This window comes from Leuciscus leuciscus, assembly GCF_965113295.1.
Source record: "Leuciscus leuciscus genome assembly, chromosome: 11".
NCBI classification, from domain to species: Eukaryota; Metazoa; Chordata; class Actinopteri; order Cypriniformes; family Leuciscidae; genus Leuciscus; species Leuciscus leuciscus.
Genome location: NC_138735.1, coordinates 13,794,318 through 13,814,600, shown reverse-complemented (window position 1 = coordinate 13,814,600; position 20,283 = coordinate 13,794,318). Strand labels below are relative to the sequence as shown.

Here is a 20,283-nt window from a genome sequence, read left to right as displayed (position 1 = left end):
TGCATATTCATTACCGCGATTTATCGCATTACCGAATACCGGCACATGTCTAGTGTCACCAAACGTTGTTTAAGCAACATACACCAATATATATAAAAAATTCAACAGCACTCTAGCCCTTGTGGTTTTGCTAAACTATACACCATGAAACTTCAAATAATAGCTGAGTCCCAAATAGACGCCTGTCTCTTTTACACGCCTGGTGTGGCTACAGGTTTGGATAAATAAAGGCCGGTCTCAAATAGAGGCCCGGTCTGTTTTTTAGTTTCGGGTTGTACTTGATCTTCTAAAACCCGCCAGATCGTCTGTTTAAGCCAGTTCTATGGAGCAGATTCCGCACGCAAGAGAGTCCTGCGCATCTGGGCGGGAGCTGTTAGCGCAAGCAAGGCAGCCAGAGTTAGCGGAGGCCAGAGAGGGAAGTGGAGGAGAGCGACGAGGAGGAGGATTTCGGCAACTTGTAGTTGAGGATCGCGGTGATGATAGTGATGAATAGGGTTCTTTTGTATCACATGATTGCAGTTGTTTTACAGGGTAGCCTTCATTCTTTCTTGTTGATGTGTTTCGGGCAACTAGTTCATAGGCTCGATGGATATTACCGGTAACTTGTATTGTTCAGCCCATGGCTGTCACATCTTTTCGTTTTTTTATGCTGCCAATAATCTAAAGGGGGTCGCACACCTTACGAGAAGCGCAGCGCAGCGCAGCGTCGCGTCTATGACAACTCGAGGTATCGCACACAGGACGCGCACTTTGTCAGTTTATGGCCAGCAATATTGTTATGTTTAAGGTAGGGGTGACCCCGAATAGTCGAAGATTCGATGCTTCGATAGGAGGAGCCTGATTCGACTACCGATCTCACGGTCGAATCTTCGCAGAGGTGTTATGAAACGATCGAGGCTCATGCCACTTTGGCTATATGAGGGCGCTCAATGTCTGATTTCACATAGAACAAGCTTTTATGTAAATACGTTAATATTCAGCCTATTATGATAATGCTGTAGGCCAATATAAAAATGTGCAAAGAAAGAAGCTTTTAATAAAAAATTTAACGTGCGTGAATAAATCCAAACACCCCGAGACAGATTTAAGTTTCACTTTCAATCCGTGACCGACAGAGGAGCGTCTTCGCGGCAAGGATTTAAATCTTTAACAATGTCTGGGATAAGAAAATCTAAAGTGTGGATGTACACAATCAGAAAGGATATTCTCCAAGGCTGGATTTAGCATCAGGAAAACCATGATCGCACTTCTGCCGGCCAACGTTAACATGTTTCACGCAAAGCCTGGGTTTCACGTTAGAATGTATTTTATCCGCGCGCACAATTTGAAAAGACTCCAACGGACAGACAGAGTGAAAGACGTTCAGGATTTGTTCTCTCGATCAGGTACAAGTGATTTCAAAACTTTTCAGCCGGTTCTAATTTTATTTTTGGATGCTGTGAACATTTTTAGCTAAAAAGACTGCCTCTCCAGTTTAGCATTTATTGTTGTTTCTGCAGTTAAAAAGACAAAGTTGAAAATTCTGGCTACTATCGTTATTTTAATAATTTCTTTATTTTTATTTTATTTATTAATCTGTCAGGGTTATCTAATCTAACTATTTGTGGCTTGTGTTTTGAATGTATGTTCCCCTGCACTTTAGGCATTTTGCACACATTTGCTCCTCATCCTGTGACTTGATTCTGATTTATTTCGTTTTGTATTTTTTATTTATTAGAAAGGTATATTCTGTTCTAATTTAATTTAGTAAATTATTTGTTTATTATTTCGGTGCATCGATGTTGTGCTGTAGGCTGGCCTGCTCGCACAGGTAATTTAGCCGATTTAATTTGATTTGCATGTGAATGTGAAATGCAAATCTGCAGTGTGGCCTTTCTGGAGTTATTTATGTTATTTCTTAGTTTTATTGATCAAAAATGTTTTTATACATTTTCTTCTATATCTTTGTGTGATTTTCTGTACATCGCGGCTTTGAAACGTTAAAGCCCCGCCCCCAGCCCCACCCCTATACACATGATTCGACTATTAGTCGACTATAGGCAAGACATGACGATTCTGATTCGACTATGAAAATCCATAGTCGGGGACAGCCCTAGTTTAAGGATATTATGGAATTAAGATCATGTCTGTACTATGTTATGATTGTACTGTACAATTAAATACAAACGTTGCTTAGTCTGCACACTTTACCTCAGAGCGTACGTTAACTGAACGAATTGAGCATATCACCTGAAAATCCAATAACATCAGCAATTTTCATTCAAGCAGCTGGTTTCTGTAAATGAGTGTAAAACTGAATGTATATTGCAGCACAGGGTGAAGTCAGTATATACATTAACGACGATTTGAGACAATGTACACTCAGAGAATAAGGTGTTCGAATTTTATAGACGTGGTGCTGCGCTTTTCATCTGGTGTGCGACCCCCTTTAGTAGGGCTGGGTATCGTTCCAAAAATTTCGATACCAATACCGATACCTTGATTTCGATACCGGTTCCTGAACGATACTTTTTCCGATACCAATTTTATGAAATCCATTTTAATAAGATTACATAACACATTACATCAGAAAAACTTTGGTTTTATTTTTTCCGTTTGACTCATGCTCCTTAGCCAGTGCACAAAGGAACAACTTTTTTTTTTAATAAAGAGCTCATGCTCACCAAAGCTGAATTTGTTTGATCAAAAATACAGTAAAACTTGTAACATTGTGAAATAGTATTACAATTTAAAATCTTATTTGAATATATTTCAAAATGTAATTTATTCCTGTGATGTCAAAGCTAAATTTTCAAAATCATTACTTCAGTGTCACATGATCCTTCAAAAATATGAAAACGATGTGCTGCTTAATATTTTGGAAACTATGATCATTTTTTTCATGTTTCTTTGATGAATAAAATTTTCAAAAGAACAGCATTTATTTGAAACAGAAATCTTTTGTAACATTACACATGTTTTAAGGTAATTTTTGATCACTTTAATGCATCCTTACTGAAAAACAATTCTGACTAACCAACAATTTTTTGAACGGCAATGTACATTCTGTAGGTCATTATTGCAATATAAACACTGTCAGAGTGATCAACAAGGTATCTCTTCATTTACCAGTCGAAGACGAAGCAACTTCTGCTCTTATGTTTACTCCGTACACTGTTCAAGGGCTCCATCATATCTGTCGTGGTACCGGCCTTTGCAGCAATTATTTTACCGCAAATACTGCATCGCGCGCTGTTGGCATCGAGCCTGGAGAAATGTAGCCACACTTTTGATCGACTTATCCACATCTTTAAGGTATTGTGTGTGTGTGCGCGCGCACTCGCGTCTCATAGGAGTATGTGCGTGGAGAGTTTGTGTGTGTGCTCGCGTCTCATTGCGTATGTGCGCGAGTTTGTGTGAGCGCGCGCCTCTCATATGAGTATGTGCGCGGACAGTTCCGCGTGTCTCGTGTGTGTAGAGTTTGCGTGTATTTGCGTGAGTGACTTTAGGTGTGTCGTTGTGCATTTTATATGTATTTGTTTGAGCACTGACGTTGACGAGTTAACCCCTTAGGTATCGAAATCTGGTACCGAACAACGAGTCATTTTTCGATACTCGATAGTATCGAGGCAATTCGGTCGGTACCTAAAAAGTATCGAACTCGGTACCCAGCCCTACCCTTTAGACATACAGAATAGGCTAATTCTTGCATTAACTGATTTGTTAAACAAACACAGATTTGGTAACCTCCTAGCCTGGGAAAACCCAGACAACTTCCGGCAAATTTAGATTTGCTCTGCAAGTAGTCTGGCAAAGAGCTCATTCAAGCCCATTTCTAATCCCTCTAAATCACGGCACCAATCAGAAACGTTGGGGCGGGCTTTACACGATGACGATCGCTCTGATTGGTTTTAGGTCTATCCAATTGCACCCAGAGGCATTTGAACGACGTCCGTTGGTGAAGCGCAGCAACTTTTAAATGCATATTAAAATTGCAAACACATGAGGACAGTCTCCATGAAAGACCCACTGGCAGATGAACGTGCTACTACATTTCTCTCCGAAACGGTAGGAAATGAAATTAGATTTAATAGAGGATTTTAACTGTGACAAGATGATTGACAGGGCAGTTTACGTGACAGATCCGTCCGATAAAGATGACGTAGTAGTATGTCCCAAAGCTTGCCTACTTTTTTGCTACACATTCAAAAGTAAATACCTTTTCTTCATAAAAAGAGTACATACTTTTATGGCGTAGTGTAACTTAGGCGAATTGGGACGCAGCATATGGCTTTACACGATGACGATCGCTCTGATTGGTTTTAGGTAGAGCCCGACCGATAAAGGATTTTTAAGGCCGATACCGATACAAATATTTGGTGATTTAAAAATCCGATATATATATATATATATATATATATATATATATATATATATATATATATATATATATATATATATATTTTAAATCCAGAAACGCGTAACAAAACATGAACAGATTTCCCTAACATTAGTTATTTGTCGTTATTTAAAGGGATAGTTCACTTTGAAATTAATTTTTGGTATGTTTTAGCTTACCTCAAAGGCATCCAAGATGTAGGTGTCTTTTTTTCCGCAGTAGTTTCAATTTTTATATTTTTAGGTCAAACCGTTCTTGTCTGTCAGTCATATAATGCAGGTCTATGGTCATTCTCAAAACACAAGTACAGAGTCCAAATTAAAACAATTCCCCGTCGTCCAAATTAAACAATTCCCCATCGTAAGTACACATTGATGGCCTAAGACACGAAACGAGCGGTTTGTGTGAGAAAACGAACAGTATTTATGGCTGCGTATAAGAGGTAAAAACGATATAAATACTGTTCGTTTTCTCACACAAACCGCTCGTTTCGTGTCTTAGGCCATCAATGTGTACTTACGATGGGGAATTGTTTAATTTGGACGACGGGGAATTGTTTTAATTTGGACTCTGTGCTTGTGTTTTGAGATAATGACCATAGACCTGCATTATATGACTGACAGACAAGAACGGTTTGACCTAAAAATATCAAAATTGAAACTACTGCGGAAAAAAAGACACCTACATCTTGGATGCCCTTGAGGTAAGCTAAAACATACCAAAAATTAATTTCAAAGTGAACTATCCCTTTAAGAGTCCTCAGCCTTACTAAAATAATATGATAATGCAGTTTTTTAAAAAAACTTGTTTATTTTATTGTCACAACAGAACAGAATATATTAAAGTTCTGATAAATATAATGTATAAAAATACAAACTTAAGATATGAAACTTAAAGTCCTTTGAACAAAAAAAAGTCAACTATTATTATTAATATTGACAGTAATAAATCAATTATGTAATAATGTGTGTGTGTGTGTGTGTGTGTGTGTGTGTGAAGAACTGATAAGATTGTAAATGTGTACCTTGAAATGCAATGTAAGTCGCTTTTGATAAAAGCGTCTGCCAAATGTCAATGTTATAAGCTACCTTATAATTACAACGTCAACTTGCTTATCCCTTTACCTGCACTCTTTTAATTCTATCCATCTATTCCATCAAGCTACAACAAACCATTTTCAATCATCATTTGCTGCCTGCCTTATAAAATCTACTACTTAGTAGTGATGCACTAAATACATTATGTGACTCGTTAATGCTGCGGTTAAACGAAGTCAGCAACGCACACTTGGATTTCACACACGTGTAAAAGAAAAGCTAACTTTTATGCACAGGCCATGTTTGATACTTTTTCTCTATATCTAAATGTTCACTCCTCGCGTGCCTAACTTACATTTTACAATGCAGGGACTGGAACTACAGATATGCTAGTTATAAATACAGTACTAATCATTACTTTATTTAGGCAGAATAAGTTCGTTGTGATTTCCAAGCTCATTAGCCGCGTTTCCACTGTCGGGCCAGTGCGAGCCAGGGCTTTAAACGGGCCGTGCCGGGCTAATAGCACCGGGCCTGCGTTTCCACTGTCGGGCCAGAAGCTCCACAGCGCTTCACTAAAACACGCCCGTAACACGCCTCTCTGGAACAACGTCACACTAACCCATTCACCAACAAATGGAAGTTTTATCAGAAAACTAATCAGAAATCACTGGAAACCGCGTTTAAAACAAACATGATAAAAGCGGCCGTTTGCTGGCATTTTTGTTGTTTACTTGAATATTTAAAACCCAAGCATCGATGTTTTACCACAGGTTTACAATAAAAAGTGATACATTGATCATAATGAATTAATTTATGTCAAAATTGCACATTAGTCACTCAGAAATAAATTAGGTCTATTTCACAAAAGAAAGAGGACACACTTACTTCTTCAGTCGCGTCTGTTACTGTTTATCTGGTAGTTGCAGGACATATTTACATCACATTTAGATAGAATGATCATTTCTACAAATCCCGAAAAAGCTCCCGAAAAAAAGTTGCTTTATTTTATGATAGTCCGGTATAAAGAGACGAGACGTAGGCTACTGACAGATAAAATAAAAACATGACTGTGATAGCCTTTATGATTGGTCTGATTTCTTCAAGCGTTCACTATGTTTTTACACTATGCGTATCTTCAAGCGTTTACTATGTTTACTATGGTAATGGTTAGCGCGCATAGTCTTTTGCATCACAAACACAAGGTATTCAAACATGAACGAGAGTTAAATTATTTTAAAAGTCTTTAATGCTGACAGAATCATCCGGCGCTGCCGTCTCCCGACTCAGGTGAACTCTGGACTCTGCTCGTAACCACTCCTCTAGCCCGAGCGATCTTCCTTGTATAGTGCCCTCTGGTGGACAATCTATGCAGCGCCACCACTCATAACATGGTTGAAGGGTGTTTCGTCCGCTTTTATTTTATTTTTTAAATATTCATTTATCGGCCATTATAAATGCCGATACCGATAGTTTGAAAAATGCCTAATATCGGCCGATAGTATCGGTTTTAGGTCTATCCAATTGAGTCCAGAGGCATTTGAGCAACGTCCGTTGGTGACGCCCCTTTGGAAATGAGTTATTAATGAAGCTTTGCTAGACCATAACTCAGTTACTACTGAGAATGGTCTGGTTTTAACCAGGCTAGTAACCTCCTACTGTCATGCTTTTCGTCTATCAACCTATGCTATTTGGATCGTTATCTCTAGGCCTACACTCAATGAACAACATCTCAACACAAAATTAAAGGCCTGTCTCATATAGACGCCTGTCTCAAATACAAGCCGGTGCAGTTCGGCGATTTGGTAAAATAAAAGCCTGGGCTATTATTTGAAGTTTTACGGTAGACATATTATATAAATATATAATATGTAAATATAAATAAAATGTAAATAAATATTTTTTTGCCCTCATATCTTGAATTTTAGTGGGTTTTTTTATGCATTCTAATGGATTTCAACATGCAGTCAGTCATTGCCCTGCATCATGTTTGTAACTAAACTGGATGCAATGGGTCGGGGCGGGGCAAGCTGAGGGGGTCAAAATTGACGTGTTAAATCGACAGCCCTAGTTAAAATATAAAAGAACACAAAAGCACAGAGATGGTCATTGTTTAGTAGGATACTTACATGAGCTCATTGTTTCGGATGATCTTGACTGCCACCTCCTGGCCAGCCCGGGCAGTGTCTCTAGCTCTGACCACATTACTGAACACACCCTGTCCAGTGTACCCATACACTTCATACCGCTTCTCCAGTATTTCACCAATGTTCACACCTTAAAAGAGTTGTTTTTAATGATTCATTCTTGCATTTAAAATATATTTTCTTTGGAAAAGAAGCAAAGCTTTAAATGGATTTAAAGACTTAAATAAGGCTTACGGTAGTATCCCTCTGCATCAGTCCAGTTGTCCCTGAGGTTGGGGTTCTCCTTAAAGTCTTTTCCAATGCCTGCAGCCCTGAGTCTGGCACTCTGTGGATGGGAGAGAGACAGAAGTCAGATCTCTCAAAGTAACCAACTGGTAACTGGTTTAATCTAATGCCGGCAGAAAAATCAAATAAGTTTACGTCAAAATCTGCAGCAAACATGTCATCTGACTCAGTGAACATGTCAGGTGCCGAGGGCTTCTTTGGGTTGGCTCCTGCATAAAATACAATAAATAGTTAGTCATGCATTAGCTTATAGATTATTTGTGTCATTATGAGAAAGACCACCTAGATTAAAAATTGTCCCTACAATCTGAAACATTTCCTGAAAACTGTTCAAGCAAGAACCCTGCTAATGTGCCAACTTCAGCCAGAGTACACCACCTTCTTTCTCCTGAGCGATGAGGTTGTGCTTGGCCTTGATGCTGGCCTCAAAAGTGTTAACATTCTCCCGCTCATATTCCTTCACGTCGGCCGCTACCCGTTCCAGGATGTCATCAGGGGAGGGTGAACGGCTGCGGGTGCTACTCTGAGGACTGCTGGGTTCTGACGCCATGGAGCCCATATTACTGTCCTCATTTACCATTTTATATTTCTATATCAAAACAGAACAGTTTTATAATACAAAAAATTATATCTCTCAATAGAAGGAAGTTACTGTGCCTCAGGATGACTGTTGTATTGTTACCTGTACGATTGCAAGCCGCTGTTGTCGTCGCTGCTCAATCAGAGCCTCTTCATCCTCCTCTTCTGCATCAAAATCTTCCATCCTAAACATTTACATCCAGGCGACTTTAATATAACCATGTTAAAAAGACGACTCAATGACAGTGTAGAGAACTGCAGCACACGTCTGAGAAAATATTAGATTAAATATAAATTCTGCATTAAATAACCTTCTCAAAAAAGGTTGATAAAATACAGTCAAATAAACAATTTCAATATTAATAATATTCCAAAATGTAAATAACACTTAATTATTTAAATCACACTTGCCTGACGGCTCATGCTACTGCTAACCTGGACACCGACGTCACTTCACTGAGTTGAGAAAGGCACGTAAAAATCCTGACAGAAAGCGATGCATAAGGATGTAGTATAACGACGAATTATAATTTTTTCCGAAGTGTTGACAACTTAGTGTTAACTAATAATAGTTATAAACTGGTACTACCAACAAAGTATTTGTGCATTCCTGGAACTGGACGTTGTTACACTACATCCTTATGCATCGCTTTCTGTCAGGACTTTTACATGCTTTTCTCAACTCAGTGAAGTGACGTGTGTGTCCGGGTTAGCAGTAGCATGAGCCGTCAGGCAAATGTTATTTAAATAAACTCCTGATGTACTTACAAACTTTCCAATGCCTTGTTTTATGAGTAAAGAACCCAAGGTGTCACACAAGACACATCTCATGATGGGTAAAAGCAAAGAGCTGTCTCAAGACCTTCGCAACCTAATTGTTGCAAAACATAATGATGGCATTGGTTATAGGCGCCATTCTAAGCTTCTGAATGGTCCAGTGAGCACTTTTGGGGCCATAATACGGAAGTGGAAAGACAATAATTTCACCATAAATTTGCCTCGACCAGTGCTCCTCGCAAGATTTCTGATAGAGGAGTGAAAAGAATAATCAGAAGAGTTGTCCAAGAGCCAACACCAAGTTGTATGGTGTTTTTAGGGTAATGTGCACTGCCATTTCTCCTCCAAATATGGTGTGTATTATGGCATCCAAACAGTTCAATTTTGCTCTCATGTGACCACACTATATTCTCCCAGTATTTCACTGGCTTTTCCAAATGTTGTGCAGCAAACTTTAAATGAGCTTCAACATGCTTTTTTTTCAGTAATGGAGTCTTGCGTGGTGAGCGTGCATACAGGCCATGGCGGTGGACTGCATTACTTACTGTTTTCTTTGAGACAACAGTACCTGCTATTTGCAGGTCTTTTTGAAGCTCTCCACAAGTGATCCTTGGCTCTTGGACAACTCTTCTGATTATTCTTTTCACTCCTCTATCAGAAATCTTGCAAGGAGCACTGGTCGAGGCAAATTTATGGTGAAATGATTGTCTTTCCACTTCCGTATTATGGCCCCAAAAGTGCTCACTGGACCATTCAGAAGCTTAGAAGACCATTCATGGTGCAAAGGACCCTAGTTTGATTTTACTTCGAACCATCCCTTTAAGGTAATAAAGAAAAAGAAAGGCTTTTTGCATTAGTGAAATAATTGAAAGGGATACTTCAGCATTTAGCATTAAGCTTTGTATCAGTAGAAAACCTGTAGTATTTCTGAATTTTTTGAAAAGCATATATTGCTTTCTACAGTCGCCATTCATTATTTACATGCACACCTTTTGTTTCAGTCTAACTGAATTCATTCCGATTGGTGAATCATCTGAGTGTTTACATGAACGCTAAACAAGTGATCGGTTGATGTGCGTTTTAGCATTGCTAAGAAAATTCCCGCTCCTCCGTGAGAAATAGCCTACAAGACCGGTGCGTCTCACAGGTGTCGCTCATCAGTAATCACGCCACCGGCCTCGTGCCGTTCTCCCGCGCCCCTCAGCCTTGTCCTGCTCGCCACAGTCAACAATGAATGGCGACTGTAGAACGTAAAAGCCGAATCCTGGACATTTTGGGCGATCTCGAAATCCCGGGCAGACTCGTCACGGAGACTCACGATAAAACGGCGTCTTTTAAGTTTCGAGTCAACTAGTAGCCTAGCCTAGTTGTTTAACTGCGTCCTCTTACCGGTAGGCGTGGCTTGGGAGTAGCCTCGTAGGGCAGCGAAGCAAGTGCATTCTGGGAGTTGTTGTCTTTCATCCACATGAGCCAAAAATACATTTTCTGGCTTTGCTCAAAACTAATTTCACATTTCTACTACATAAATGACCCATTTTAAATACACATTCATCTTTCCAGAGGTGAAGTGTATCCCTTTAAACTATTTGCAAATATTTTATTTTTAAGTATGCATACATTCTCTCTACATGAATCAAGGAAATGATAGCATATTTCCAATTCAAAAAGGCAAAATTTTATAAAAAAAAAAGTTGAGTAATTTGCATTGCCGGATACTGTCGGTAGTTGAACATTTTTATTGTAAAACAGTTGTCATATTAAATGTTTATCTACTTACATTTTACGAGGCATTCGTTCACTGTTAACACCGTTCTGTGAACAGTAAGCCCCCGCCTTCTAATCATTTTGACATTGATGAGCTAGACCGCTGAACTTTGTCATCCTAACAAAGAGCGGTGCATAATGGAGTGCATCAGAGCAGCATCAAGAATATCAAATAGCCTACATTGAAGTGAATCTCTTATTTGCATCGAAAGTGTAGAACTCTGTGAGCTCGCGCAAAACATCTTCAGCACAGCGATTCATTTAAACGCCTCTGATTGGCCTATGCGTTCAACAGACATGTCTGTGATTGGCTACAATGCTCAACGCTGCAAAAACACGTTGTAGTAACTAATGCAAAGGGAAAAATATAAATAAAACTGTAATATGCACTTTTCATGACTAGTTAATCATGACAGCTATAATCTTATTCACATTTGTTTTTCTGATTTGCCTAATTGTTTTGCTCTATGAGAAAGACAAGGTAACAAAATATTCGGGGCTTTACAAGAAACATTGAGGGCTTAAGCCCTCTTAGCACAGCTCTAGTGCCACCCCTGGTTTAACCTATCTATCTTCACCGTCACGCTTAATAAAGTGGACTTGACTTGACGTGTTACTGTCAATCAAACCATGCAACAGTACATTACGCAGCAGACTGAAATTGCATTTCTCCCATACTCCAATGTGCAATATTAAAACAAGATTTGACACATACCAAGCATAAACTAAACAAACTAAACACAGCTGTGCCCTAACCACAGTGCAAAAAGCGACCCTCTCAAACAATACTGCGTTCCGATCGTTGTTAAAGGGACAGACGGTATTGCTGTATATTAAAAATTCATATCATGACAAAAATAATCATCGGTATTCGGTATGAACCGGTATACCGCCCAGCAGAGTCCCGGGTACCCGCATAAAAGTGGCTAAAACGGGTGGATTGTGACATTCCTAAAATTCACGGGCGGATAATGAACTCCTTGCGGGCGGGTAGCGGATGAAAAATATGTGCAATATTTCGTATGTCTAAATTACCAGCATTACACATACGCAAATATGTGTTTTAGTAAAAATATTATTGTTTGCCGTAACCCGACCGACCCTGTCAATTTAGGACTGACCCAATTGAATTTTTTTCTCCCCTTTTAGTCCGACCAAGTTGCGACATTAAATTTCTCTGTACTGTAGGCTAATAGGCCTATGTGTTGTAGCCCAGTCATTAAAAAACGATTTAGTTTCATATTCATGTTTAAATAAAATAATATACTTTTTTTATTTTTATTTCATGGTGATTATATGAAAAGTGAAAAGCATGAATAAGATAAGATGATCCCGAATATCGGAATATCGTGAGACAAATGGAGTGGGCAGACATGATTTTGACCACTTCATTAAGTTTGTTAAGCCTTTCTTTAAAGTGAATTTCGTTTTGTATTAATTGTACCTTAATTTTAATCAATGTTTCATCTACCAAATTAATGGTTTAATAAATAAGAATATAGCAGGCAGGCAATATAATCAGGACACGGCCGGAGGCGCCCGCGCGTGAACTGAACTGATCGTCTCTTAAATGAACCGAAACTCATCATATAAGCTACTTGCCTCACAGACCTGAGAAATAGAAAGCATGAAATGTGTACTTTTAAACAAAACAATTCAAAACGAAAGAAAACAGACTGTTCTCTGCTTATAATCCGTATGAAATGTGCATTTCTCTCTGGCGCGTTCACTACTGTGAAGATCGCGAGTCAGCATCGTCATCTTTGACACAGAAAACACTTGCTTATTAATAAACAACTGAAATGTCTCATTGATATATTTGACAGGCCTATTAATAATCATTACTTTTCCCAGTTCTTTGTGACAGCTTTTAGGTGCGTTATTGGCAGCGCACCCTTATGTTACATGAACGCGTCACCTGTGTGGTTTATCGCGGGCACGGGTCGGGTAACGGGCCAAATATTAACGGGTCTGGGCGGGTGCGGATTTAATTTTGATATTATCACGGGTGACGGGTCGGATCTGGTGCTGAACTTTGCGGGTACGGGCGGGGGCGGGTCTCCAAAAATGGACCCGTGCAGGACTCTGCCGCCCAGCACTAGTTCGGTTGCTCGAGTTTTGTCCCGAATTGTCCCGAAAATTATACTAAAGCAAAATCTTGAGTAGCCTAGTTATTGTCTGATAAAACTAGGGCTGTAATCAACCAAAGAAAATCTTGGTCACCTGAAATCCTGAAATTTTCAACAAAAGAAATCGACTAAAAATGACGTTAGGAAAAAAAAAACGTTAAATGAATTAGCTGCGCACTGTGCGCAGTACTTGGTAGCCTTGTTGTCCGCCTAAATGAATTATAAATAAACAAAAAACAAGTAGGCTATTTGCAGTATATTAAATTGTTTTTGACCTAATTATTTTGCACTGAAATGAGTCACAAGAGTCTGTCGGCTCTGACAGCGTTGCATCACGTGCACCTGCGCAATATTAGAGCCTATGATTTCCGAAAATAGTACGGTTGTCAACTAGTGATATCATCACAAGAACTTTTGACTGAGGAATATACAACATAATTTAGACAATTGTTTTTGTCATATGTATTATTAATAACTGACAGACACTATCATTTCAGCCGCTCTGTGCAGCTCGCATGAACATAGGAGCTCAGCTTCGTGGCTGAGACACGAATAGACTATTAACTTAAAGCTTTTACTCTTAAACACAAAAGGCACGTCCACTTAATAAAAAAAGAATATTTATTAAACAACCCAGATCAAGAGCAGAAACTAAATGAAGTGCATAACTGAAAAATAAAGCATAGGCTTAAAACGAATACAAACAGTGGGCACAGCGCAAATTTGCATTCGACTTTTTTCCCGTTTTCTATTTTAAAAAAATGCTGCCACACTGCCGATGTCTTTGTTGACATGGTAGAAGAGGACTGACTATGAATTAAACGCTCTCACAATTAAATAAATAATATTCAGCAAACCTTCTAGTAGCCTACTTTCTTCAATCTGTCTCTCTTCTCCAGTGGGTTGGGATAATCCAAAAGAAGTGAAAGCAAGAGGGTGTTCTGAAGACAGACTGTTACCTGTGAAACAGGGGTGCTCTGAAAACACCCCCATTAGCAATTAGTACTTTCCACCTGATAAAATGAACGCGGAAAAACTGATGAAATGAACGCGGCAAAACTGATGAAATGAACGCGGCAAAAAAATCGACCAATCAGAATTTTGGTCGAGCCAGAACGTATCGACCAATTAATCGACTAGGAGATTGCAGCCCTAGATAAAACATTAAAAACTGTCTGTGGAGGTTGAGTCGTCCTGCAGCCAGCCCCCGCCGGCTGCTCATTGGCTGCAGCATCTTTTTTCTTTTTTTTTTTTTACAAAGCTAACTAAAGCTAGTTCTAAGCTAGTAGAACTAAAAGTTCTACTTTAGTTCTGTAGGCGCGAATTTATATGCATTGATAAGCGAGCGCAAGTTGCAGCAGCTGCAAGGACAGTGAATGTGCAGGCAGCCAGTCGTAAAGGAGTGTAATAATAATTTTGGCATTAGGCTTATTAGTGTTATGGCAATATAGCCTGAAAGATCTGATTTACACACTGTTTTTTGTTTTTCACAAGGACATTTGAGTTCATGATTTTAATGTTGTTTGTTTGTGGCAGACTAAAGACTTGATCTTTGAATAAAAATGTGTTTGGTTCAGGTTTGAAATTCATTATCTTTTATTATAGGCTATGTAGTCTGATTATAGTAGGCCTACCCCCCACTCGTACCCCCCCTTGCCCTTATGAAAATAATACCACTACTCACACTTCTTCAGAGGAGGAGTCCTGGTCTGCTTTCATACCCTCTGACAGACTGCCTTTGAACTTATCTTCATCTCGGCCCCGCCTCTTCCTCCTCCTCTCACGATCTCTGGAGGTGGATCGTCGTAGTCTGGAACGGAAAAACCGATCCCTATCAGCAGACCTGCCAAAACAGAACAGTACATTAAACAATTATATTACTTACAGCACTACCAGACTGGACTGGGTTTCACTGAAAAAAACTACAGTTCAAGAAAGCATTTCTCACTGTGTCTCACCTGCGTCTTAGGGGCGATCGACTTCGCCTTCTGGGGGAGGATCGAGACTGTCGCCGTGGTGATACAGACCTACGTCTGAGTGGTGAGCGGCTCACTCTGCGCCGAGCTGGACTTGTTTCCCGTGATCTCCCAAGTGCATCCACACGAGGACGCTTCCTAAGAGACATGAAACATTTGCCAGATAAGTTATTTTATAATAGGTCGTAAGCAGAGGTAATAAGCATACATAAACACCAATTCACCTTAAATATTCAAATCTTAATGTCTATTATTCTGACCCTAGGAAAGTAAAAAAAACTTCAAGACGTGTATGAATTTTACTTTAACCCCAGGCTGTTTTAGTGAGGACTCTACCTTTTAATAGTGTACAAGAGATTTTAGAAACTGCCTCAAACCAAACAATTAGGTTCCCTCAATGGCACAATCTACTCAACAGGGAGATTCCCAGTGACTGGCCAGTCCTTCACCTTGATATCAAACCTAAAAAAAGCTCTGATCAGGGTTCAACAGTGTGAGGGTTTCATATACATTTGCAACTAAGAATAGATACAGCACAAACTGTAAAATGCATTTAGGAGCATGAGTACAAAAAAGATTCTTAAATATCTTAAAGCAGAGGTATTCAACCATGCTCCTGAAGACCCACTGTCACGAAAAGTTTATTTCCAACCTGCTTCAACACTATTGTTTATGATTTCCACGCCTTCCTGGAGAGTATAATTAGCTGGTTCAGATGTGTTTGATTAGGGTTGGAGCTAAACTCTACAGGACAGTGGGTTGAAGACCTCAGTCTTAAAAAGTCTTAACGACGAACATCTTAATTATTTTAAGAGGTCTCCATTTTAGGAATGGAAAAACAGCTATTTGACCTAATATGATTATTAAACTTCAAAAGGCAATGATTTAGGGTGTGTTCGCACTTGTAATTCAGTTGTCTTGGTTCTTTTGGTCCCCGACCCAAAAAAAAAAAAAAAAAAAAAGATATATAGATTGGTTTCCGTGAAGCGAATCTTTTCAAACTTCACAAAAAAACAAACAAATGCTAATTAGGTGTGTTTCCATCAAATTGTTTGAGCGGATGATGGTGGTATTGGTAACCAAGTAACAAACAGTAAATAAAACCCCATCAGCGGAAACAGCCTATTAGTCATGTGGGTTTAATGTTCGCTATGTCAGAATTTATTCATCATATGCGTTTCCATCTCCTTTTAATCGTATTAACTTTTTCGCACAAGTCAAAAACCACCTCAAGCAGGTGTAAAAACTTTTCCCCCAAAATCTGGCATTTCCATCACTTGTTTCTGATACAATACTTCAAAATTAGCATAAAAACAGGGTGACGGCAACAGCCATTGTTCGCTTAGCGTTTACACTTATTGTTTTTTTTTATATACCAAACTTAAAGATACACACAAAAAAAATTCTGACAAAATGTGTCAAATATTTTGCATCATAACTTAAGGGCCTCGGTTAGGGCAGTGAGCGAGCCTTCTCTGTGACGAACTATAATAAATCCAAAGATGATTCTGCGTCCGTGCAACCTCTGTGCTACAATACTCTTGTGGCAGAGATTTTTCACGTTTAAAGCATAATGTTTTCATAATGTAAAGCAGTAGAAAATTACATAGCCGCCATCTGTTTAGTCACTAAAAATGAAAATGACAAAAAAAAGGACAAGTATCATTATTTGCGGTCTTTCTACGATTTTTGCATTTGTGGAGCGATCTGGATCTGTGTTTTTTCTCAATTGAAACGGAATTGCTTTTCATAAAATAGGCTCTCTTATGTGAAGACAAATTAGGTATAAAAAAAATCTTAGATTTTTTTTATTAATATGATTAATAACCGTGATTATCTGTTCAACCATTATCGTGCAGACCTAGTACGATTGACTTTCTTCTGTGGAACACAAAAGATGTTCCAAACAACATTGAACCCTTACTGACATTCTATCACAGTTTTTCAAAAGATCTTCTTTCGTATCCCTCAGAAGAAAGTCATGCGTGGAACAACAAGAGGGTGAGTAAATGATGACAAAATGTAATTTTTTGGGGTAATTTTCCCCTTTATAAAAGGTGTGCTGATGAATACCTGGAAGGGGAATCTCTCCGGCGCTCATTTGAGCGGCTTCGTGCTCTTCGAGCGGCTGGTGATCTGTTCCTAGAAGGTGAGTGGCTCAGTTTGGTGTTCCGGTCCACAGAACCTGAGGGGGGCTGCGGAGCGGAGTTGGACTGGCGGTCCCTGTGGCGAGGTGAGGAACTGCGTCGGCGTTGAGGGCTAAGAGCTCGGCGTAGATGAGGCGACCGATTCTCTTTCCCAGAAGAGGTGTCTTTGGATGGAGACTTTCCTGGCCTCTTTTCTCTGTCAGTCTCCGATCGACCCACCCGGGCATCTTTAGAACGAGATCGTCTATCTTGTGAACGGCTCTTGCACCCTCGTGAGCCTGATCTCTGCCTGACTTGTTCCCGCTTATCTTCTGAACGGGGAGGAGAACGTCGATCGGAATGTCCCTTCTGGTCTGGTTTTCTCTCTGCAGAGCATCTCCTCGTAGATGGGGACTGGGACCTTCTCCCGCGCTCCCTAGATTTGTCCCTGCTCCTGGAGCGTTTTTTCTCTTTGGACTTACTATGCTCCTTAACGGTCTCTTTCGCACTTTTGGTCGTTCGTTCAATCTTAACGTCCCTCCCGGCTCTCTCTCGGGAACGACTGCGTCGTTTAGTGCTTGGTTTGCTGGTGTCTGTTGAGTCCCGTCTGGATCTACCCCCCCTGCTAATCTGGTCTTTAGGTGAGCGGATTCTGCCCCCACTACCTCTTTGCCGTTGCTCCCCATTACGTGCCCTTTGCCCCTCTCCATCCTCTTCAGAGCCAGAATTGTAACCCTGTAGAATTAGGCCCATTCCTGACTGAACTTTCCCCTCCATCAGCTGGCTGTCCAGCTCAGCTTTAATCAGTGCTCTTTGTTTCTCCAGATCTTCAAGAAGCGCCTTGTCATCCAGGGCTGCATTGCCCAGTGAAGGGGAGCCATCCTCAGCTCTCCCCTTGATGGCCCCAGGCGGCAAGGAGGACGGCTCCTCTTTGCGCCTGTGCTTCTTATGTTTGTGTCTATGTTTTCGTTTGCGTTCCTTATCTTCCTCAGACGCATGTTTGTGTTTTTTGTGCTTGCTACGGTGCTTGTGTTTCTTTTTCTTGTGTTTGCTGCCGCTGCTGCTGTGATGTTTAGGACCGCTTTCTTGCTTCTCTCCATTCACCTCCACTTCATCCTCACCCTCCTCTTCATCCTCTCCAGACATGTCACCATTTTCATCCTCATTCCCGCTCTTCTCCGGACTCTCCAACTCCTCTGACCTGTAAATATGAACAACACAAACACATTAACAGGCAGAATCAGTAAATCTTAAATGTAAAAAGAAACAAGGGTAATTTATGCAAGATTTCAGTTTTTCCTTGTAATAGTCGTTTCAAACACAATGTTTCTTTAAAAGCACCTTTTTTTTTGTTGCGCTTGTTATATTTAGGTACCAAATAACATGCTGAGGTTTACCTAATTATGTTTCATCAAGGCAACACAGTGTTCTTCACAAGGACACACATGCTGAGCATAACTCACCAACAATATAAATAGGTATGTTAATGTACTTAGGGATAGGGACTGATGATAAATTATACTACTTTAATGGTTTAACTGACAGTAATTTTCTAAATTAGGAGAGATAACTAACAAACGGAGCATATTGATCATATCAAGGCTAACTACGGATAGGATACCTTACGAAATAAGCTAACCATATAAATACTTAAATTCAAAGGACGTGGTAGAGCTAGGTGGTAGGATGTGGTCGGCTTTCAAAACTGAGAACTTCACAGAACCAACCGAAGTCATTTTAAACAAATTAATCTTGACAACTGGCTACTTGAGAGAATTTAGCACTAGCATGCTAACACTAGCCGGATACGAAAACAGATATCAAAACCCTCGTAGTTCACTATTAGAAAAACCCAACCCAAACAAAATCCGTCCCTTTTCCCTAAACACCCCCATCTAGGCTCTAAAATGCGTTGTTGGTGGGGTTAAACTACGCACGTGCTCTTACCCGTTATTCAGCCTCTTGCTCTGTAAATCCATTTCCACTTCGGCCATTTTGTTTCAACAGCGGCCCGCTGTGTTTATTCTTCAGCAGTGCGATTATGAGGAGGAACAGAGCGCCGAGGAGCGCTTGTGCTCCCTAGTGTCTGCATTAACAACTGCAGATAATTTATATGAATTTATAAGAGGACATGTATTCCTGTAAAAATGGTACCAAAAATAAAATAAAAAATTTGGTTGCTTTACTAGCCTATTTAGTTTTTAAATAGTCCTGCTGTGTTACAAAAAGTACAAATATTTCATGTAGTAGCAATTAATATGAGGCTACAAAAGATGCATCCATGATAATTATAATTATAAAATAATTAACGAAATTTGATTCGAAATAGTGTAAAATGTATATCTCATGTTTAGGCCTATAGATCTGTTAGATATTTTGTTTGTTCTTCCCCCTTGATGTCACAAGTGTTGCTGGTATTGTCCAAAAACAGTGTAACTTTGTTTAGTTTTCCCCCCACACACCTTGTTGATCATGTGAAGTTGCACCAGAACAATTACACAACATTTCCAGAGTACGCTATATTGTTACACTGCAGGTGAGAACATGCAATAAATACTTTTTTATTTATGGAGCTGTAGTGTGCCAAATATTCATTTTTGTGACACTGCAGGATACACATAGCTTGCTTAGTGTGTTTAGGCTACTGACATAACATAGCCTATAGGCCTACCCTAATTTTAAAAGTCACTAATGTTGTGACACTAAATTATTTGGTGAGCTAGAAATAGCAGTTGCACTATGCAAAATAACATAACTTTCAGGGGCCGTATTCACAAAGCATTTTATCTTACCACTAGGAGTACTCCTAAATCGCACTAAAAGATTTTAGCTAGGAGTTTTCTCTTAAAAGTTATTCACAACGCCTTTCAGACCTACTCTTAGTAAAGAAAAATGAAAACTCCTAAACTAAGATCGAGTCTTCGTTGCTATGGATGACGTCATTACTCATGCACGAGCTTGACTGAAGTGACCACCTTGATTGGCTGATGATTGTAACGCGGGAATGATTCCAAACACCTCCCCTACGATGATGAGTGACAGGTGACAGGTCTGAGAATGCGTGCGCTACACAAGTAGTGCGAAG

General features: G+C 39.7%; 1 protein-coding gene and 1 long non-coding RNA gene across 3 annotated transcripts in view; one reads left to right on the top strand and one right to left on the bottom strand.

Annotated features, from left to right (window-relative positions):
* prpf4bb (pre-mRNA processing factor 4Bb) overlaps nucleotides 1-19,289 on the bottom strand; it is a 28,712-nt gene extending 9,423 nt beyond the window's left edge. Inside the window, exons 1-9 of the mRNA XM_082183992.1 lie at nucleotides 19,146-19,289; nucleotides 17,146-18,399; nucleotides 15,055-15,210; nucleotides 14,781-14,939; nucleotides 8,530-8,611; nucleotides 8,226-8,436; nucleotides 7,983-8,056; nucleotides 7,797-7,887; nucleotides 7,545-7,692 (exon numbers count right to left, since the gene is read on the bottom strand). Coding sequence (XP_082040118.1) covers nucleotides 7,545-7,692; nucleotides 7,797-7,887; nucleotides 7,983-8,056; nucleotides 8,226-8,436; nucleotides 8,530-8,611; nucleotides 14,781-14,939; nucleotides 15,055-15,210; nucleotides 17,146-18,399; nucleotides 19,146-19,192 — 2,222 coding nt within the window. The 5' untranslated portion in view covers nucleotides 19,193-19,289. The remainder of the gene's footprint in view (nucleotides 1-7,544; nucleotides 7,693-7,796; nucleotides 7,888-7,982; nucleotides 8,057-8,225; nucleotides 8,437-8,529; nucleotides 8,612-14,780; nucleotides 14,940-15,054; nucleotides 15,211-17,145; nucleotides 18,400-19,145) is intronic.
* Nucleotides 642-7,531, top strand: LOC309509382. Of its 2 annotated transcripts, none has more exons than XR_014209885.1 (3): nucleotides 642-775; nucleotides 2,103-4,305; nucleotides 6,930-7,531. It is a non-coding gene; the product is annotated as an uncharacterized lncRNA (long non-coding RNA). The 2 variants fall into 2 exon arrangements; XR_014209886.1 differs by having other exon boundaries at nucleotides 648-787.
* Nucleotides 19,290-20,283: the final 994 nt, after the last annotated feature.